The 22,279-nt window shown below is 36.7% G+C and overlaps 2 protein-coding genes across 3 annotated transcripts; one reads left to right on the forward strand and one right to left on the reverse strand.

Moving 5' to 3' along the window:
• Positions 1–2,226: 2,226 nt before the first annotated feature.
• On the forward strand, positions 2,227–5,246 carry LOC131437356 (myosin-13-like). Of its 2 annotated transcripts, XM_058606634.1 has the most exons (6): positions 2,228–2,709; positions 2,775–2,873; positions 2,999–3,291; positions 3,350–3,658; positions 3,721–3,897; positions 4,858–5,246. In XM_058606634.1, the coding sequence occupies exons 1-6, from the start codon at positions 2,353–2,355 to the stop codon at positions 4,862–4,864; spliced, it is 1,242 nt and encodes a 413-aa protein (XP_058462617.1). In that variant the 5' UTR covers positions 2,228–2,352; the 3' UTR covers positions 4,865–5,246. The 2 variants fall into 2 exon arrangements, with proteins under 2 accessions (XP_058462618.1, XP_058462617.1); XM_058606635.1 differs by lacking the exon at positions 4,858–5,246 and having other exon boundaries at positions 2,227–2,709; positions 3,721–4,331.
• A 7,939-nt stretch (positions 5,247–13,185) lies between these two features.
• On the reverse strand, positions 13,186–13,885 carry LOC131435816 (histone H3.3A-like). The gene has a single exon (XM_058604031.1). The coding sequence runs from the start codon at positions 13,857–13,859 to the stop codon at positions 13,449–13,451; it is 411 nt and encodes a 136-aa protein (XP_058460014.1). The 5' UTR covers positions 13,860–13,885; the 3' UTR covers positions 13,186–13,448.
• Positions 13,886–22,279: the final 8,394 nt, after the last annotated feature.

Genomic DNA, 22,279 nt, shown 5'->3' on the forward strand with positions numbered 1-22,279 from the left:
AAGGTCAGACCGTCAACAAAGAGTATTATTGGTCATTATGAGACCTTTACATGAAGCCGAAAAAACCAGATTTGTGAACAAACAACATCACAATAATGCACCGTCATACAATGTCATCGTTATCCGTGAACATTTGGCTAAAAACGAAACGAATACCATTCAGCTACCATCGAATTCACCTGATTTGGCTCCCTGCGACTTTTACCTATTCGGTCGACTCAAGAAACCGCGTTTCAGCAGCCCAGATGAGATTATGGAAAAATCGCAGATGGTTCAGATGGCCATTCCGAAAACTGAATGTAAAAAATGTTTCGAGGATTGGACCAAGCGCTAGCATAAGTGTGTTGCAGTCGATGGAGAGTACTTGGAAGGAGAAAATATCGATTTCGATTAATAATTTTATATTTTTATTTTCAGAATAAATTCCGGGAGCTTTTTTCAAGGTAGTATGTCCGAGCCCCGACCTGAAAGGATTCATAAGTATTAGTAAGATCGTAGTACTAGCCAAGCAATGATTCTGTACGCTAAGAATCGGTTGCGAAGTCTGTTGAAACAGAAAGGTCAAATTTCACAAAAAGAATATAATCCTATAATAATTTTGCTTTGGTTAAATTTGAACAGCTAGGTGGCGATGGCAGTTTAATTTGAACTGCGTTAAGGCCATCGTTCAAGTACCATTGTCCCGGGTTGGCGATTCAATGCATAGGACGCTGGTCTTACAAGCCAGTTGTCGTATGTTCGAGCCCCGACCTGGAAGGATTTTTAGTGTCAGTAGGATCCATAGTACTAGCCGTGCAATGATTCTGTACACTGAGAATCGGCTACGAAGTCTGTCGAAACAGAAAGGCCAAATTCCCCAAAAGGAATGTAATGTCAAGACTTTGCTTTTCAAGTACCATGCGCCGCGCTATGCTTTTCAAGTACCATTTTTCAGAGCTGTTTTTGATAACACTCGAAAAATCCTCCGAATTTTTCAGCCAATTTTGCCCTGGAGATAGGTGGTGGTTTTAGGAATTTTTCGATGGAAATCTTTAAAAATTTGCTGAAACCTAAAACATACAGACCTTTGTAAAACTTTTATCTATCTCCAGGGCAAAATTGGCTGAAAAATTCGGAGGATTTTTCGAGTGTTATCAAAAACAGCTATGAAAAATGAGTGTTTTTGTGAACTTTCACAATTATTTGGAAATAATGCGATGACATGATAATTTTTTCTCGAATTAACCTTTTTCTGGCTGCAAGGATTACATTCAGACATATTTTTGGAACGCTTGTCATGGAAAATCAACGAACTTCATATAACCGGTTTCGTTGCATTTTGACGATTAATTTATAAACGGAATAATGTTAGTTTTGGGAAGTTTTCTAAGTTTTACACAGAATAAGATCAATTTTGCAATGATCTGAAGAATATCCGTTTCAGTTTGAATGTGTGTAATAATTGTAAAAGATCACAAAAACACTCATTTTTCAGAGCTTTTTTTGATAACACTCGGAAAATTCTCCGGATTTTTCAGCCAGTTTTGCCTGTATGTTTTTGGTTTTAGCAAATTTTTCAAATTTTCCATCGAAAATTTCCCAAAACCACCCGCGCGCATGGTACTTGGACGATGGCCTTAAGCACTGATGAGCCGAAAGCAAAACGTGGAGAAATAGAAATACAATATACGCTTTTTGCACAAACCCCTAAATGTATACAACTATTGTTAAAATCACTGCTAATTTATGTTTTTAACATTTAGGTAGAAGTAACCCTTTTTATTCCTCATATTATTTTTCTGAGTCTCGGATATTCTACCGATACTTTCGATAAATTGTTTCAAAATAAAAATAGTTTCGATAAATTGTTTCAGAATTTATTGAAAAGTACCGTTAGTTTGTTTATGTTGCTGATGAAAGGTGCTGGGTCTGTATAGTTCATTTCGAAGCAAAAGATTTTTTGTTCGAGCGCTAGTACGGACAAACCGATTCGACTGGGATGCATAATATCACCCTTGATCAAAATCGTTCAGCACTTCGAATGCGAAAAATCAAGAAAACTCCGACAAAAATAATTGGTTCTCATGAACGGCTAACGGCGCATAAATCTTAATCTAATTTAAACAGTTGTCCCGGAAAAAAGTGTTAATGAATCATGTTTTGATAAACTAATTGTACAACAAATTTTTACCTGTTCCATCATGTTTTCGGGCCCTCGGGTTGTTGGCGCCCGAGGCAGTCACCTCACTCGCCTCACCTTACTACGACTCTAGCTTTTCAAAAGAAGTTAAGAGTTCGTTATATTGATTCCATGAATGTTTAATCGATACTTCTGGGTAGCGTTGATAACTTTGACGTATTTTAGTAAGAAAAATGACCGAAGCCATTGAAGAGCAGTTTTCCGGTGATTCGGAAGAAGACATCGAAACAATAAAGAATATGATCAAAAAAATAAGACTCGAGATTATGGCACATGGTGAGGAGGAATACGATTCGTACGATCCGGAGAGTCAGCAGAAGGTGGAATTCAATATTCAGATAAACCGGGTGACGCTGATTTTGCAGGAGATGTCAGAAACTATGGAGATATTGTTTTGTTTACCAATGATGTGTAGCAATCAGGAGTTGATTCAACGACACTTCGATCTTAACGAGCAGGACACATTGCGGGTATTGTGTAAATATATTCACACGATGGATGGTGGTAGTAATGTACCAACTGTTGCAAAGGTGAGTTTTTGTTGAAAACTATAAGATTAGTTTATTTTACTTATATTTTCTTTTCTGATTCACAGGTGGAAGACATTCAATTTCACTCAACTAAATTCATTGAGTTAGTTGTAATGGTATCTAACAAGGACCTTCATAGCGCTATCCTTGGTCACTTGAAAATGGTACGTATAATTTTTTCCAATTTTTCAAGGCTTCTGCACAAATTAATAAAATAATGAAATTATTTTAAATTTTCTCCAACGCGAAATTTTTATTTTTCAAATAATGGATTTTTAATTTCTTGAAGCTGCCTGCGATATATCGTAAGTTTTTATCCAACATTCGAGAGTTCCGCAAGTTTACCATAACAAAAATGAAGATGACGGCTAAAAAAGATTTGGCAAAGGAAAAGATCCTGCACCGAATGTGGCAAACGAATCAGCGCAACATCAAGGATATCACTAGAATCGAACGTGTGCTGGAAGATAAAAAGAGCTCTTTTCAGTCTGAAATTGACGAAAAAGCTGCCATAATCAGGAAATACCAAGCGGAGATCCAACAGTTAGAAGAGCAGAATAAAAAACAAATCAATGCTTATATGTAAGAAAAACACTTGAACTTATACCCATTTCGTAAGATAAATCTTCTGTTTTTTAAGCAACATCTCCGATATGGAATTATTTCGTTATTTTGAGAGTAGTGACCAACGCTATGAGAATCTCATGCAAGACGCCAATCGCAGAACTCAACAATACCAAAGTACTCTGGAGGAAGATCTGCGTATAGAAAAAGAGAATCGTTTGAAAAAGACTCAATTGACTCAACAACTGAAACTGCTACTAAACCGATACGACAAGGACGCTGGCGAACGAACAAAGGAACTAAAAGCGTTGGCAGATACTTTTCACGAGCGTCAAAAAGAGTTTGATCAATGGAAGCAGACAGTATTCGACCCTCAAGAAAAAAAGTACACTTCAGATATCAAATAAGGGCATGACTTATGGAAAAAGCTTTTGATTTTCTTCATAGATATTACGATGCCATTGAAGAGATGCGACTCGACGAGCTAAGGGCACAACAGGAACTGGTGCGCGCCTTTATGCAGACACGGGCCGCCAAAATACTGCAGCGAGCCTGGCGCGCCGTGGCAGAGCGGAAACGTAAAATGCGTGGTCGTCGCGGAGGACGCCGCAGCAAAGGAAAAAGGTAGTGCTCATATACCCAAGCAACCGAAAGTTCCACAATATCTGAAAAAAATTAAAACATTGTGAATGCAGAACTTTTGACAATTTGAAAGTTCTGCGTAAGCTTTTTCGTTGTTTAAAAGTACGTATGAAATTTTGGCAACTTCAAAGTGCAGAACCAGTTCCGAGCAAACATTCACGTTGCTTAAAAGTTGAACCATGTATTCCAGAAGCTTCTCTTCATTTAGTTGCCTCGCGTTGAAGGTTCACGTGTGGATAATTCCTGAAAATTGACTAATTAGAATGTTATACAGGAATTATATATGCTTTTAAAAAAATTGAAAGGACTAAATAATTTGTGTTTTTTTTCTTCGTTTATCTATTAACAGTAAGAAAAGAGTGAATTTTTAGAACGAAGCAGCATTTTTCTCCAAAGCATAAGTCTTTTACTTACGATTACTCAAAAACTACTTAGCCGGTGTCCAAACAAATTTTGCTCAATGTTACATAGATGTATTTTCACCTTAGTTATTCACGACCGAATATATATATATATATATATATATATATATATATATATATATATATATATATATATATATATATATATATATATATATATATATATATATATATATATATATATATATATATATATATATATATCACGGAAATATTACGGTGTTCTCTAGACGGTTAGTAAACAAAAATGAAAAAAAAATCACTCTGTTGAAAGTTTTCCGAAAAAAAGCTACCAGTATTCCACAATTTAATTTGTGGTTGATTTGTGGATAGATACACGAAGAAAAACAATTTTCCTAGATATTCTAAAATAAATAATAAAAATCTAGCATTTACCTTCAGTTAGCATAGTATTCCCGATCAAGCCAAATTCTTCCATTTTTCTCTCAGCTGAACTTTTGGTTACTTGGGTAGAAACATAAAAATCTAGAAAGTAAAATTAATGTTCTTGGTTTTGTAGGAAATAAGTATGAGAAGGCACCAGCGGAGAAGTATTGATGTTAAATGTCTAATTTTGGAATTGGTCTATGTTTGAAATAATCCATCGCATGTCATATATTTCATATAAAAAGCAATCATCGTGAATAGGATATATTCATTATATTGCTATGAGTGTGTTCACCATGCTAAATACAACTGGACAAACTATAACAATCTCGGCATATAAGCATCGTTCAACCAGTATCTTAAGATAATTTAAATTCTGTTGTCAGGATATAGTACACCCAAACAACCATTCACTAACTAAACCGGGGGTTCGTAAATTGAATTAGCTCGTAACGATAAACAAAATCTTCATTTTTGCGAATTTTTTCCATGTTTATGTTGAACTATCGTTCAACAAAATAAAAAGCATCATTCGAGCAACATTTTGTAGTTTTTTCGTGGGAAAATATTGAGAAATAAGTCGGTGAAGAGGTATTTTTGAGGACGCTAAAAATCATGATTTGCGGTGTCCACTGTATCTTAGCGCAGATTAATCAGAAGTGAACAAATCAAAGCTGCAAAGTTAGAGTAGAAGTTTTTCTGGATCCCAACGTTTCTGTTTGATTTTTTTTTAATTTTGGTGGTTGTTCAAAGTGAAAACTACGATTTTTCACGAAAAAAACGGCCATTTTGTAGCTGCAAAACCTCCCCAAAGTAACAAACAACAAAAAGGAAAACGTTGGGGTATGGTTTTTATATATAGAAAGTGTGTGCAAAATTTGAAAAAAAAATGGTGAGGTAGTTTTTGAATGACGATGCACACGGACTTTCAAAACCTGCTTTCTAGAAAACCGCGTTTAAATTTTTTGTCTATAAAATCAATGGAAACAATTTATTACTCAAGGGAGCCCGTAGGGTCTAACATTTTCAAAAAATCATATTTTTTTCTATAATTTATTATAATGAAACATTTCAAAAATATTTTGTCGAGTTTTGAAATCAATCGAAGTAGAAATCTTGGGCCTGTGCAACGAGCTCTTGCTAATTTGTCATCTAACACTCGATGTGGATAGACGAATAACCTACTACGACTAATTTCGATTTTGTTTTATCTTTTATTCGCAGTTTCTACCAACCCAAGCTATGGGTCAAACGCGCCATAGATCCGAGAAGGATCCAAAGGATGCTAAGCGTCTGAAGCCAAGTGAGGTACAGGTAAACGACCGTTTGCTGAGTAACAAGCAATACGCTGATCTGCCAGTTGATGTCGAAGAGGATTTGCAGAAGAACGAAAAAATGCCGCCTTTCTACCTGAAGGGCTTCGCACCAACTCTACGCTCGGATTTCAACACACTGATCAGCAAAGGACTACAGGCAAAAATCCGTTTATGTATTGAAGGCTACATAATAACTGTTCCGGCTTTGAACCACTACAAAGGAGTGGAATGTTATCTGAAGCAGACAAAAGCAGAATACTTCACACACGATATTGCCGCCAACAAACCTATGAAGGTTGTACTTCGAGGACTACCCGACATGATGGAAGCCGAACTAAAGCAGACACTGTCGGAGGTTGGACTAAAGCCTATGATGGTGTTTAAAATGAAACGACATAATACGGACAAAAAGTTTAGAGGTCAACTGTACCTGATTCATCTGGAGAAGGGCTCCATCACCATGAGTCAACTGAAAACGATTAAATCGGGATTAAATGGCAAAAGTATAAACCGGTACATCGGGATGTCACACAGTGCACGAACTGTTTGAACTACGGCCATGGAGCGAGGAATTGCCACATGAAAAGTCGGTGCGGGAAATGTGTCGAATCACACAATACCAACGATTGCCTACTAGATGAAATCGCTGTAAAATGTGTGAACTGTGATGGCGACCATCCATCTACTAGCAAATCGTGTCCCAAACGTGCTGAGTTCACAAAAATTCGACAACAGGCGTCCCGCAAACAATCAACGCACAAGAATGTTCCACAGAAGGATGAAGTTAATTTCCCACGGCTCCCACCGAAGAGAGATATTCCGAATTTGCCGCCACTTCCTCGCAGCAATCCAAAAGATTCAGCCGCTGGATCACAAAAAGAATCTTCCTCGAAAATCCCTCCTGGATGGGGCAATAATCATCCACAAGCAAAGGATGACTCTGGTGATTTATTCTCTGCTGAACAACTGATCGTCATTTTTGAAACAATGACAACAAAACTACGAAACTGCAGAACGCGGTTAGATCAAATCAACGCCTTAGGCAAATTCATCATCGAATATGTAATATAATGAGTTGATTATAGTAAATTGGAATGCTTGCTCACTCAGGAGCAAAACTGCTGAATTGTCCGACTTTCTTCAAGAGAAGAATGCCGATATTGCTATTTTAACTGAAACTCATCTTAAACCTGAAATTTCTATTTTTATTTCCAATTACAGGATTAACAGGCTCGACAGAACAACTACCAGAGGAGGGAGAGTTGCCATTGCCTTTAAATGATCCATTCAGCACAGGCTTCTGTCAGCCTTTAAATTGCAACTTATAGAAGTCATCGGAATTGAGATTACAACGACGATGGGACCCATCATCATCATTGCAGCGTACTGCCCCAAACAAACAAATCTTCGAGATGGTACGTGTGCATCATTGAAGCGAGATCTGGCTAAACTCGACGACAGAACAAATTCATCATTGCTGGGGACCTGAACGCATGAGCTGTGGGGAAACAAAAGACAGAATCGAAACGGATTCGTACTTGCCGAAGATTACGAAGCTGGACAGTACAACATCCTCGCTCCGGATCAACCAACGCGACTTTCCAGATCGGGAGTTCATTCCATTTTGGATATATTCATCAGCAACATCGCCATAGACAGCTCTCCGGTTGTCTTCAACGAGCTCTCTTCTGACCACTTTCCAGTAATATTTACGTTGGGATCTTCACCAGAAACAGTGCCTATTCGACCTCGGAGGAACTATTATCGCACCGACTGGGTCCAATTTCAACAAATCGTCGACCAACTTATTAATATCGATTTGCCACTTATTTCCCCGATGGAAATCGATGCAGCCCTATCTTCCTTCTAGCATTCAATCACAGTTGCTCATGATAGGACGGTTCCAGTACAACATATGCCGAGTTCCTCTCTTCAAATTGACAGTGTCACCAAGAAACTCATCCGACTTCGAAATATCTACCGGAGGCAGTATCAACGAACTGGCATCCTAGATAGCAAGACTTCTTATAACAAGTTAACTAGGATAATCCAGGAAAGGATATCTGAGCTTCGCAACAGGAACTTCCATCAAAAGCTTCGATAAATTCTCTCACATTCAAAGCCCTTTTGGTCCTTAACGAAGGTGCTTAAGAAAAAACCGAAACCTATTCCTCCTCTGCTGCCACCCCAGGACGCAGCTGAAGGAATACCTTTAATCACCCCAGTAGAGAAGGCAAATGCGCTAGGCCAGCAGTTTGTGTGTTCTCACAATTTAGGACTCAACATTGTTAGTCCACATGAAAGAGCCGTTGCAGATAGAGTAGCTGAGGTTGACCAATCAGACAGCTTAGTTCCTGAGAAAAGTAGAGTCACTGCGAATGAGCTGATGGCTATTGTGAAAAAAATCCAAAAATATGAAGGCCCCCGGTTTCGACAACACATTCAACATTGAGCTGAAACATTTGAGTATTCGCTCATTTGTCTTCTTAGCTAAAATTTTTAACAGGTGCTGGGAGCTTGGTTACTTCCCTTCAAAGTGGAAGTTAGCTAAAGTTATTCCAGTTTTGAAACCGGGGAAAGATCCTTCCCTTTCCAAGAGCTATCGGCCCATCAGCTTACTCTCTGCCCTATCCAAGCTGTTTGAAAAGTCAATACAAAGGCGAATTCTTGCTTTCGCAGATGAACAGGATATATTTCTGGAAGAACAGTTTGGGTTCCGGAAAGGAAGATCCACCATCCACCAACTCACAAGGGTTAACAACGTCATCCAGCAAAACAAATCAGTGTCCAAAACGACTGCCATGGCAAAATTGGATATTGAAAAGGCATTCGATAATGTGTGGCACGATGGCCTGGTGTTTAAACTGCATCGGTATAATTTTCCCATGTATCTTATTAAAATTATGAAAAAATATCTTGCAGATAGAGCTTTCCAGGTTTCTCTGAATAATGCACTTTCAGAAAGATTTACTATTCCTGCTGGTGTACCCCAGGGAAGTATCCTAGGTCCCATTCTATACAACATTTTTACATCAGACATCCCACCTCTTCCGGGTCTTTACAAAGGTCGTGTCATTAATGCTCTGAAGAATAAACTACAGACAGGTCTGGACGCTCTAACTGAATATTTTACAAACTGGAAAATTGTGATCAATGCAGCAAAAACTCAGGTCATCTTGTTTCCACATTCAAGATCTCCAAAACTTGTTCCATCAGACGAATGCCGAATACGATTCGGTGATGAGGTCATCCAATGGTCCGACGACTAGGACTCACCTTTGACAGACATCTGATATTCAGGTCACATGTTGACAAAATCGTTCAAAAATGCAGCATACTCATTAGGTCTCTGTATCCGCTGATTTGTAGAACATCTAAACTGTGCCTGAAGAATCAGATGGCTGTCTATAAACAAATCATCTACCCCGCAATTGAATACGCAGTCCCTGTTTGGCGGGGCTGTGCACGAACACACAAACTTAGGCTTCAGCGCATTCAAAGTAAGATCTTAAAGATGATTCTAAATCTACCCCCTTGGACAAGGACTAGTGAAGTACATGAGATGGCCTCCCTGGATATACTAGAACAAAAATTCGAACAATACTGCACAAAATTTGAAGAGAGGTGCTCAATCTCTGAAATACAAATAATTCAAAATTTGTACGTATAAGTAGGTAGATATTTTATTAATAATTAAAATAAATATTATGATTAAACATTAGTATGTAAAACAAGAGTAACTAAAACACCTATTATTAATAACGAATCGTATGAACAACAAAGATGAAAGGCCAAAGGGTCAAAACACTTTTACTGTAAAATGTTGATGTAATACACAAAAATAAGATTAATAAACAGATATTTATGCAAAAAAACGAGCTCTTGCTTCTTCGCAGTATGAGATAGCCATAGATAAAGGACTATAACATCCGGAGTATCATTCCAATAGGCATGAAAATTTCACAGAATATTCTTGAAGTATTTTACTATAAGAAAATAAAGAAAATAATTAATGATTTTTCCAAAGTGTTAGACCTTACCCGCCCTTTAATTTAAAGATAGTTATCGATAACATCCTAGACCCGTACTCAGGATTTCGTTTCGGGAAGGGCCCAAAAAAGAAAAAATAATTTTACTGAAGATTCTGATGTACCTAATTACCGGTGTGCCTCTTACGGGTGTTTTAACACACACTTTAAACTTTTCCACTAGAAATATTATTGTATTACATTTCTTTACGTTTACTGTCTTGTTATTTCTGTAACGCATGTCTGAGACCTTCTAAATAATTATATATCTGTTTTTGATTTCGGGAGGGGCCAAGGCCCCTCGGGGCCCCCCACTAGGTACGTGACTGTTGAACTGTTATGTAACCCAGCAGTTCAATATAAACCAAAGCCTTGGTATTACATTCCTGTAGGGGCATTATATAAATCGAAAAAAAAACACTATCGATATATAGGCTACATCGTCAAAAATCTGATGAAATTTCCATTACTGATTATCGTCCTAGTGTCAGCGTGGGACTCTAAGCAGGGCTAACACGATTGCCCTCAGGAGACAGGAGGTTGGTGCAGGCCTAACAAGCCGCCCGGAAAACACGTTACGTTACGTATAATCAAAAGAAAAACACGACTTGGAAAAATCGGCAACGATGTAGGCGACGAACAATGGACTACGATTGGAAGGTTTGCCCATGGAACTGCAAATCGCTTGGCTTTTCAAGATACGACCGAATACTGAATGATGAGCTTCAAATTCGCGGCTTCGATGTCGTTGGACTTTGTTGGACGGAACAGATGGTGTGAAAAAGCGGGCAACGAGCGGCTACCTTCTATCAGAGCTGTGATACAACCAGCGTGTAAGGAACGGGATTTGTAGTGTTGGGAAAGATGCGCCAGCTCGTGTCTGGGAGGTAGCCAATCAGTGACAGGATATGCGTATTGAAGATTAAGGGCCGCTTCATCAATTACAGCATCATCAACGTGCACTGCCCACATGAGACGAGACCCGATGACGAAAAGGAAGCATTCTACGCGCAGCTGGAGCAAACCTACGACAGATGTCCACGGTTGGATTTTAAACTTGTTATCGGGGATATAAACGCTCAAGTAGGCCAAGAGGCAATGTACAGTTATGTGCTCAGGCTGGAGAGTCTGCATACGGCAACACATGATGACGGCCAACGATGCGTGAACTTTGCAGCCTCCCGAGGAATGGTAGTCGGGAACAACCTCTTCCCTCGCAAATATATTCACAAAACCACCTGAAGATCACCTGATCACCAAACGGAAAACCCAAAACGACCATGTTCTCATCGACAGATGATTCTTCATCTTGTCGCGGTTTTTTTTGCGCTCAAAACTATCGACGGTGCAGAATCATCGTCACACACGAACACCGAGACTCAATCTCGAACAGTTACGTAGTGTTCGTATTGCCGAGAATCGCGCATCAGTTGGAGTTAGTGCTACCAACGGAAAAGAAGCTTGGCGTGTTGAAAATGGCTGAAGGAATATAAGCTCCGCCATGAGTAGCGCTGCCACCGTACTAAGTACGAGATTATCGAATCGCACTCTATATTTCGTTGTCTTGTTTACACAATTTAAAAGGTCCACGCTACACACTTTGTAACTTTATATTACTTGATTTAAACTTTCCAAAAAGTATATGTATGTGCCTTTTGGTCTGCGACCCTGCTTCCTATTAGTAGTTAAAGTTAGTGTATAAAAAAGTTTAAATGTTAAATAACTTTTTAATGAATAGGCCGAACCGTGCACAGCCTTCAACAAAAATGTGTAATTTTACGTTCTTAGTAATTGTCTCGAACATAGTAGACACTGAAAATTGTTGTAAAAAAATATGTACAAAAACCTGATTTTAAGTGGTTTCAAACGAAAATGCTTCATATATCCGAAACTTTTTGCGTTAGACCTATAGCTTCTTCGGCAAAGTTTTTTCTCGTTAGAAGTTCGAAAACTTTGTAGAATACATAGTTTTTTCTATCTCTTAAGGGAAAAAAGTTGTTGAAATGAACTTTTATCATAGTAGGCTTTGCACATTTTTATAGTGGTCAAATCACGAGGAATATGGTCGTTGACGAGTTCAAGTATTTGGGCTCACTGATGACCGCCGATAATGATACCAGAAGAGAGATTCAGAGACGTATTTTGGGAGAAAATCGTACGTACTTTGAACTCAGACAAATCCTTCGATCGAGTACAGCATGCCACCGCATGAAATTGACCATCTACTAAACGCTCATTAGACCGGTTGTTCTCTATGGCGACCTGGGCTATGATGGCTGAGGACCAACGCACCCTTAGTGTTTTCGAAAATAAGGTGCTGCGCACCATCTATTGCGGAGTGCAGATGGAAGACGGAACGTAGATACGGTGAATGAACCACGAATTACAAAGGGGAAACCGAATAAAACGATTACAATGAGCTGGGTATGTCATAAAGATACTGGACGACAGTCCAGTGAAAATGGTTCTTGTAGATTCATTCCGGCTAGGACACGAAAAAGCGGAGCGCAGGGAGCAAGGTGGATCGATCAAGTGGAGAGCGATCTATAAAGTATCCGTGCCCTGAGTGGATGGCGACGAGCAGCCATGAACCAAGTTATGTGAAGACGTATGCTTGATACAACAAAGAACACCCCAGGACTATAGCTGCTAGGTAAGTAAGTTCAAAGTGCAAAAAGCAGAGCTCAAAAACTATTGTGAATTTCGAGGAACGTCAATTGCTCAAATTGTTTAATAATTTTCTATCAATATAACCAATTTTATGATTTTCAAAATTTCGCTTCGATTTTGCATCACGATCGAATTCGAGTTTTCTATACAAAAATCACTCGATCGGAATACAGAATGCAAATTTTATTTTCCATCAAAATATAAAACCGATGTGTTTATCTGAACACTTCTACCATTTTTCTTTGATAGTCAGTTCCCTTACACATACTTTCACATGTCATAAAAAGTAGCCGTTGCTTTACTTGATTTCCGTCGAGCCTTACCTATCATCTTCAAAAATCAAATCGATGAGAGAAACTATCTTTCATCGTTTTTACTCTTGTTTCGTGTATCCTATAAGGCCCGGACACGACACATTTTCAACGCAAAAGAACGGAACGAGGGGCATATTTTGTTCATATTCTTCATTTCAAAATTCATTCAAACTAACCGAGAATATATGAGGGAATTGTTAAACAGAATTTTAAGTAGTAAGACAAACTAATTTTATTGCTGGATTTCCGTTGATAGTTTTTCCGTGTAAATATAACTTCAACAATTAAACCATTTGATCAGGCAGGAAATATCAGTTAACTCTTTGATGCATTGGCTGGTCCTGAAAAGGACCTTTTGTTTATATAATGGTGAATACACGTATCTTTACTCTCAATTTAGGCACGCTCGCCGCGTATGCGCCGGGCCAGCTGGATGTCCTTTGGCATGATGGTGACGCGTTTGGCGTGAATGGCGCACAAATTGGTATCCTCAAACAATCCAACAAGGTAAGCTTCACTGGCTTCCTGTAGGGCGGCAACAGCGGCACTCTGGAAACGCAAATCAGTTTTGAAGTCCTGTGCGATCTCACGCACCAAGCGCTGGAACGGTAATTTGCGGATCAGCAGCTCGGTCGACTTCTGATAACGACGGATCTCACGCAAAGCAACAGTTCCCGGCCGATACCGATGGGGTTTCTTAACTCCTCCTGTCGACGGAGCGCTCTTACGTGCTGCCTTGGTAGCCAACTGCTTCCTAGGTGCTTTACCTCCGGTGGATTTACGTGCGGTCTGCTTTGTACGAGCCATTTGCCACAATAAGAACGAATCGAAGATTTTCCTCTCGAATGTACAAACACTAACTGATGGAGGTCAGGGCTTTGAGTTATCTTTTTATACCAGAGTGGAATGGCGGGAAAACATCGACCCTTATTTCGAGACAATTTTAACGGCTGATGAATATATTGACACACACACACACTCTTCCCTTTTAATCCCTCCATTCTTTTGTACATATCCTTTGTGTACCAAATGCAGAGTTGCCATTATGCATTTGATGCATATGTACCTATATACTTTCGCTATTATATGCAATGGTTACGAACAATGGAAAATTAATTGTCTACCGATTTACTTTATTACAACTTTTGTTTTCTTGTTTTCAATATTTTTTCTTACCCGAAAAATCTTATGAAAAGCATACAAACGACATGGAAAAGTATGATATTGCATGCGTTAAAAAATAATGTTCCAAGCGTTGTATTGATTGCAACGACAAAAAAACAATATAAAGTCAAGCTGTCCTAATGATTCTTCAACTATTGAGACGCTTCTGTTCCTTGTTATTAGTATTGGTCCAGGTAGGATTTATATCAAATGATGACTATTCAGGTAAATATTGTTTGTACGTCGGTAAGCATAAATTAGAAGTCGAAATAAATGTTAACCGCACGGAAATGTTTTACCTGATGTAGAATAACTATTGTACTTTATTAGAACGGTCGGAACATTTTATTTCTCAAAGATCCTGCAGAATGCTTCAAATTTCAAAATTTAAATAACGATGCCTATACTAATACTATACTAACTATAATGTTGCACAGGTCATGTATGCTGGGAACTCTGGTCGAAGGCGCCGCTCTTGGAATGCATCCTTTCCTATTTTTGGGGTGCAAATTTTTGTATAGCTCTCCGTATTCATTAATGTGTGTTTTCTTTAAGAATGACGAGGGTTGATGATTTGAAGCATAAGGGGGAAAACGATCGCTTTCGGTACTACTGATTACACGAATAAAATTTCGGATGTATAATGTTTCTAATATTTGGGTATGGAAATAAATCAACGTGATTTCCCAATAGTGTTAGTCAGAAAACTTCGATTAAGTGTTTGCTCATTTGAATAGTTTGCACAAAAAGTTGATTCGTCATATGATTTGTACATGGGCATGTTACAAATCGCGAAAATATTGGGTTGATATTCATGTAAGTTATGACGAGGTTTTTATCAGTGTACTTGGAATATGTTTTCAACTTTCAAACGCCGAGTCGCATCAGTTGCATACGTACTGTACCGTATATATATATATATATATATATATATATATATATATATATATATATATATATATATATATATATATATATATATATATATATATATATATATATATATATATATATATATATATATATATATATATATATATATATATATATATATATATATATATATATATATATATATATATATATATATATATATATATATATATATATATATATATATATATATATATATATATATATATATATATATATATATATATATATATATATATATATATATATATATATATATATATATATATATATATATATATATATATATATATATATATATATATATATATATATATATATATATATATATATATATATATATATATATATATATATATATATATATATATATATATATATATATATATATATATATATATATATATATATATATATATATATATATATATATATATATATATATATATATATATATATATATATATATATATATATATATATATATATATATATATATTATGTACTGTATATTTGTGTATAATGACACTAGTTGAGTACAGTCCGTAGCTGTCGTTTCGGCTAGGATACTTTATCGATTTCATTATACGGGTATCCAATCCGCTGAAGACTGTGGTTTTTTACAATGAAATATTAAACTACTGGTTTAATTAATTATTTTGGTAAGCATACAAAGTACCTTCGTTTGTGTACTGTTACACTGAGGTCTCTTTTCACGTGTGGGATACGTGAAAAAACCGCATAATAAACCTACAATGCCTTGAAATCTATAAATTTGTAAATGGTTAGTTTTACCTTTTTTTATATATATAAAAAATAGGTATAGAATTCGCTCAAACTTTCGAAAAATTTTCCGAGGCCCGGAGGGCCGAATGTCATATACCAATCGATTCAGCTCGACGAACTGAGCAAATGTCTGTGTGTGTGTGTGTGTATGTGTGTGTGTCTGTATGTGTGTTGTCAACTAAGAGGTCGAGATCTCAGAGATGGCTGGACCGATTTTGATCAAACTAGTCGCAAATGAAAGGTCTCCCCGTCACCCAGAACGCTATTGAATGGTTTTGAGATCGGATGTTTACTTTTTGAGTTATACGAAGTTTTATGTCAAAATTTTCAGTTTTTTGACAGTATCTGTCACATTTGACCTTGAAAACAGAATATGTTTCCAGACTTAGATTTCACTCGGTAATACCTATCCAACAAGCCATAGATTGTTAAAATCCGTCCATTTTTAACGGAGATATCGATATTTTTGTGTAAGCCTTATTCCAGTAGAAGGAATTTTGAGCGCTGTATGAAAAAGCAATGCTTGGGAGCAACATGAAACACAGCATCCTTTTTTATGACAATTTGCCTCGGACCAATTTTAGCACGGTTCATTTTTGGCAACATAATCTTTCGAATATGGCATATGTAAACCAGATGATACCAGCATTATCGAGTTGGAAGTAATTCCATAATTATATTGATTTAAACTATTTACAGCAATAAATGCTGGAAGAACATGACTTCCATATACCATACGACTCAGTTCGTCGAGATCAGCAAATGCGTGTGTGACAAATAATTTCACTCAATTTTCTCGGAGATGGTTAAACCATTCTCTACAAACTCAGATTCATATGAAAAGTCGTATACTCCCAAACAAGGTTCCTGAATTACGTTTGGATCCGACTTCTGATTGCGGAACCACAGGATGATATGTGAAACGAAATTAAAATAATGCAATTAATTTATCTCGTAGATGGCTGAACCGATCTAAGATTCAAATGAAATCTAAGAATCATCTATGATTCAAATGAGAGGTCTTAAAATCCTATAAAACCTCATACTTTTTAGTCAGATCCGACTTCTGGTTTAGAAAATGCAGGGTGATTAGTATAAAAATGTCCATTTCACATAAATTAATCAGGTTTATCGGGTTTGCAGATTTGGATAGTCGATTACCAAATAAATTTATTTCAGTTTGAGCGGTATTCGTTTTTGGATTCGGAATGTACCCCCAAATTTTAATTCGCACTACAATTTCTCAAAGATGTTGACACACTCCCCAGGTGAATTTAACTGATTTCGGCTACACCGATTTTAGAATTCCGGTTCCAGTATCGAATCGATTCTCAAAGCTCAATCATTTTCTCAAAAAAGACCAAATCGAACTTCAAAAACAAATATTACAGGACTTAAGGTCCCATACAAAATCGGTGAATTTTATCCGATTCTGGAATTACAGATGATGAGTTTATAAATTTCATGTCAATTGTTTGGCGTAATAATTTATGGCCATTCGAATCATTTTGGGCTATGCTAATTCCTGAATACCGGCTCTGGAAGTACCATAAATAATGACGAAAAACTCTAAAGTGGAACTTACTTCGACATCTCATGGAATGTTCAATCGATTGTCACACGCTAAGATTGAAATTCGATATGTTTTGCAGTTTCGGCATTACAGGGTAATGAGTGATTAAAATCTCAATTTGCCGTTTAAAACGACGATAATTAAAATAATGTCATGAGAACTAAAACACCTAAGAATATCCATGCAAAAACACATGCGTATTGATAAAAAAAAGGTATCATCTCACTGCTAGGTGGATTAATCACGTTTTTTACATAAAAAACGAAATCAAAATTGTGCTATTATTTTTAACTCTTTATGTGAGTTTTTATTGGCCCATTCAAATAATCCAAAACAATAGTTTGTTTTGTCAATTTTAATTTGTTATTATTTGTGTAGGTTTACAACAAACAAAGAACAATAAACAATATTAGCAAAAAAACACCTCATAGAATTAGATTTGTTTCACCAGAATAAAAGGTAAGGTAATGAGTTCTTACGAAATTATTTTTTCGATTGGCCCGCATTCCATTGTTAGGGAACAACGATGAAACGCACACAACTTTGAACAGAAAGTTTACCCTTTCTCACGTAGAAATACTATGCTTTCACTGTAAAAATCGGGGTCCGTAGAACCGAGTTTCATATACCATTCGAATCAGTTCGTTAGGATCGCAAAATGTCTGTGTGTGCAGAAAAAATGCATTTGATTTTCTCGGCGATGACCGAACTGATTTTCACAAACTTAGATTCAAATTAAAGGTGTTATTTTTCCATGGGTTATTTTTGAATTAGATCCGATTCCGACTACCGAACCCAGAATTACAGACAAAGTCAGAAGAGTCCCGCCGCAATATATATGGAAATATGAGTCATCATTCGAAATAATTATTTACCATTAATCTGTAAAAACAGCTCTTATCTGTGTTCACTAATAAAAATAAATGTGATGACATCCTTTCAGAATTGCAATGTTTTTCCAACACATTCTAGATATAGAATTAGAAATTCACTGTGCATATATTCTGCATTTCGTGAAATCTTACAGCGCAGTAATTCAACAACGATATCGTCAAACTGGACCGACTGGGCTTCGGTTCCTGTATTCTTCAGTGGACTGAATCGTATCTCTGCAATCGACGGTTGGCGGTTAAGATCGATGATAATGTATCTAATGAATTATTTTCTGTTTTCTGGCATTCCACAAGGCAGTCATCTCGGACCACTAATTTCCCTCCTGTATTTCAACGACGTGAACATTTTTACTGAGTGTCCCACGATTATCATTTGCCGACGACCTTAAGCTATTTAAAATTATCAAAACAACAAAGGATGCCATTTCCCTCCAGAGTTAACTCGAATTTTTTTCAGAATGGTGTGAGGTCGACCGAATGACATTAAATATCAGTAAATGCTCAATTATCGCGGTCACACGGAAAAGAACACCTATACGTTTCGACTATTGTCTCCGAGGAATCACGATAGATAGAGTAACATGTCCCAAGGGTCTTGGGGTTTTTCTTGACGAACAACTGAACTACAAGCAACATATTTCGTTAATTGTTGCAAAAGCTTCACGTTGCCTGGGATTTGTAATGAGAACTGCTAAGCACTTCACAGATATCTACTGTTTGAAGTCTCTCTACTTCTCGCTCGAATATTGTTCGGCGGTATGGGACCCGCTTTACCACGTTCAACGCTCTAATACTGTTCGGCTTTACCATAATGGAAATCTTAGAATCGAATCGCAGACTTGTTCGTTTCGCTCTTCGCCAGTTACCATGAAATAACCCTCATCAGTTGCCGAGTTATGAAAGCCACGGAATCATCGGACTCGATACACTGAAGGTGTGATGTGATCTGTCCCGTGCATTGCTAATCACCGACATTTTGTTGAACAATGTTGATTGTTCAGCACTTCTTTGTCAAATAAACATAAATGTTCGCGCACGAGCTCTCCGCCTCCTCAGAAAGTCTCTACGCCGCACTAATTATGGAATCAACATCAATGCTGTTTCGACGGGATTCTATTTGAATGTCCCGCGCAGTCGAATTAAAACTAGTTTTTAAATATACTAAGAAATAATCATTAGAACCATATTTTATCTGTTGATTATATATATTGGTTAGTTAAATAAGATATTTAAGATTTGTATCTTTAAATCAACATTCGATTATAAATTTTAATTTCAATTCCGTAAGTTTGTGTATTTCTAAAATGTTGCCCTTTGCGGCATTCCGCTAACTAGACTATTTTGTAAAAGCCAATAATAAAAATTTTAGAATTATAGTACTCAAGGTTAAAACCAGGGCTAAATAAAAAGATACAACTAATTAAAGGGTGATTTTTTAAGAGCTTGAGAACTTTTTTAAACAATAAAACGCATAAAATTTGCAAAATCTCATCGGTTCTTTATTTTAAACGTTAGATTGGTACATGACATTTACTTTTTGAAGATAATTTCATTTAAATGTTGACCGCGGCTGCGTCTTAGGTGGTCCATTCGGAAAATCCGCTTTTTTATCGACAAATTTTGTTCAGCGATGAGGCTCATTTCTGGTTGAATGGCTACGTAAATAAGCAAAATTGCCGCATTTGGAGTGAAGAGAACATGTACCAATCTAACGTTTAAAATAAAGAACCGATGAGATTTTGCAAATTTTATGCGTTTTATTGTTTAAAAAAGTTCTCAAGCTCTTAAAAAATCACCCTTTAGTACTCAAGGGAGAGCAATGATGTGAAGATATAGAGCGGAAAGGTGAGACGTGAAAAGGGTCATTGGGGTGGGTAGGGTCTATCACTTTTGAAAAATCAGTTATTTTTTTCGTTGTATTTTCTTATAGAATCATCTCATTTCAAGAATATTCTGTGAAATTTCCAAGCCTATCGGAACAAATCTCAGCAAGTCATGGGCTTTTATCTTTCTTTATCTCATACTGCGAAGAAGGATGAGCTCGGCGCGCAGGCCCAAGATTTCTGTTCCGATTGGCTTAAAAACTTGAAAAAACATTCTTGAAATGTTGCATTATAATGAAATACAAAAGAAAAAGTATAATTTTTGCAAACTTTAAAACTTTAAACGCGTTTTTCTCAAAAGCAGGTTTAGAAAGTCCGTGTCCATCATCGTTCAAAAATTACTGTCCCAATTATTTTTCAAATTTTGCACACACGTTCTACATGTAAAATACCAGACCCCAACGTTTTCCTTTTCTTTAGGGAGATTTTAGAGTTACAAAATGGCGGATTTTTTCGTGAAAAATCGTAGTTTTGACATTAAACTACCAACAAAACTTCAATAAAATATCAAAAATCAAACAGATACGTTGGGATCTATAAAAACTTTTATTCTAACTTTGCAGCTTTGATTTGTTCACTTTTGATTTGTCTGCGCTGAGATACAGTGGACACCGCAAATCATGATTTCAAGGAAGAGCTCTCAAAAATACCTCATCACCGACTTATTTCTCAATATTTTTCTACAAAAAAATTACAAAATGTTGCTCGAGTGATGCAAAAATGATGTTTGTTCATCATTTAGACCCTATCCCCCCTTAAACAAGCAGGAATCTTTCGATAACTTCCCACTAAGCAAGCGATTGTATTTTGTTGGTCGTGGAGCGTTTGTTGAACAGCATATTGCTCGAAATAATCGTTCAGTTTACTCGAACGGTTTGTTGTTGTTTTTTCTCATACAAATATAGTGTGAAAATTAGGTGTAACCCTAATAGAGAAAGAAAATTTGTTACGATTCTACGTAAAGTAGAAGTATTGTACAAATACGAAGTGTTAGTTTAAACAATTAAGTGGAACAAATTTCGGAAATTCACCAGTAAAACTAGTCCAACGGGGCTACAACTCCTCATATTAAAAATGGCTCAACAATGGACCTCTGTCTGCCGGCTTTGTATAACGAAAAAATGGCACTTGGTTCAAAGATCTGGATAACGAAAAACTTATTTGTTTCGGCTGATTTTATTATTGAAATAAATTAACCTTCTATTAAATGTCAACAAAAGTTTATTTAATGTTATTGGCAATATTGTGGATTCAATCATGTTTCTCAATTCTATCAAGAAAAAAATTTATTCATTTTATCTATGATCTTATCAGAGCCGTAGCAACCTAGGGGGCAAGGGGGGGCTTTGCCCCACCACGCGGTTTCCGCCTCACCACGTATTTTTCTCGTATATGAAATTGATAGTAGAAAGGAAAAAAATTAAAGAATTATAAAATAAAAAGCAATAAAGAGATCTATTTGTATAGTTTATACTGCGTTCACAGTTCTTTTATTATTTTGAACAATGATATTCAACCACTTTTTTAATATAATTGCACTTTGCGATTTTTTTGTTCGTTGAATCTTAAAAGGACTGTGTCCACGTCTAAAAAATCCAGTCGCTTGTGCTCGAATGCCAGAAACGATAAATTGTTTAATCTATCAGTGGACATGCTAATACGTTGAGGCCGCATGATCCGTGTCAATGCCGAAAATGATGATTCGCATACTGCCGTTCCGGACGGAAAAGTTTCAATGGTTGCAAAAAGGTTGTATACGTTTTCCATTCCTTGGCACACCTTATACAGCTCTGTCAGTATTACAGTCTTAATTTTTTTATCTATCGGCCTCTTCAAATTGTTCAATTTCTCATTTTTTGCACGAATTTTATCAATGTATTCTTTGGCAATTTTTAGCTCAATTTCATTTGGCAATTTGATGCCTAACTCGGTCAAAGGCTGCAGCTTTTCCAAATCCATCTCATTTGCTGTATCGATAGCTGTGAGAATGGCATC

This window comes from Malaya genurostris, chromosome 3 (genome assembly GCF_030247185.1).
Source record: "Malaya genurostris strain Urasoe2022 chromosome 3, Malgen_1.1, whole genome shotgun sequence".
Classification (NCBI taxonomy): domain Eukaryota; kingdom Metazoa; phylum Arthropoda; class Insecta; order Diptera; family Culicidae; genus Malaya; species Malaya genurostris.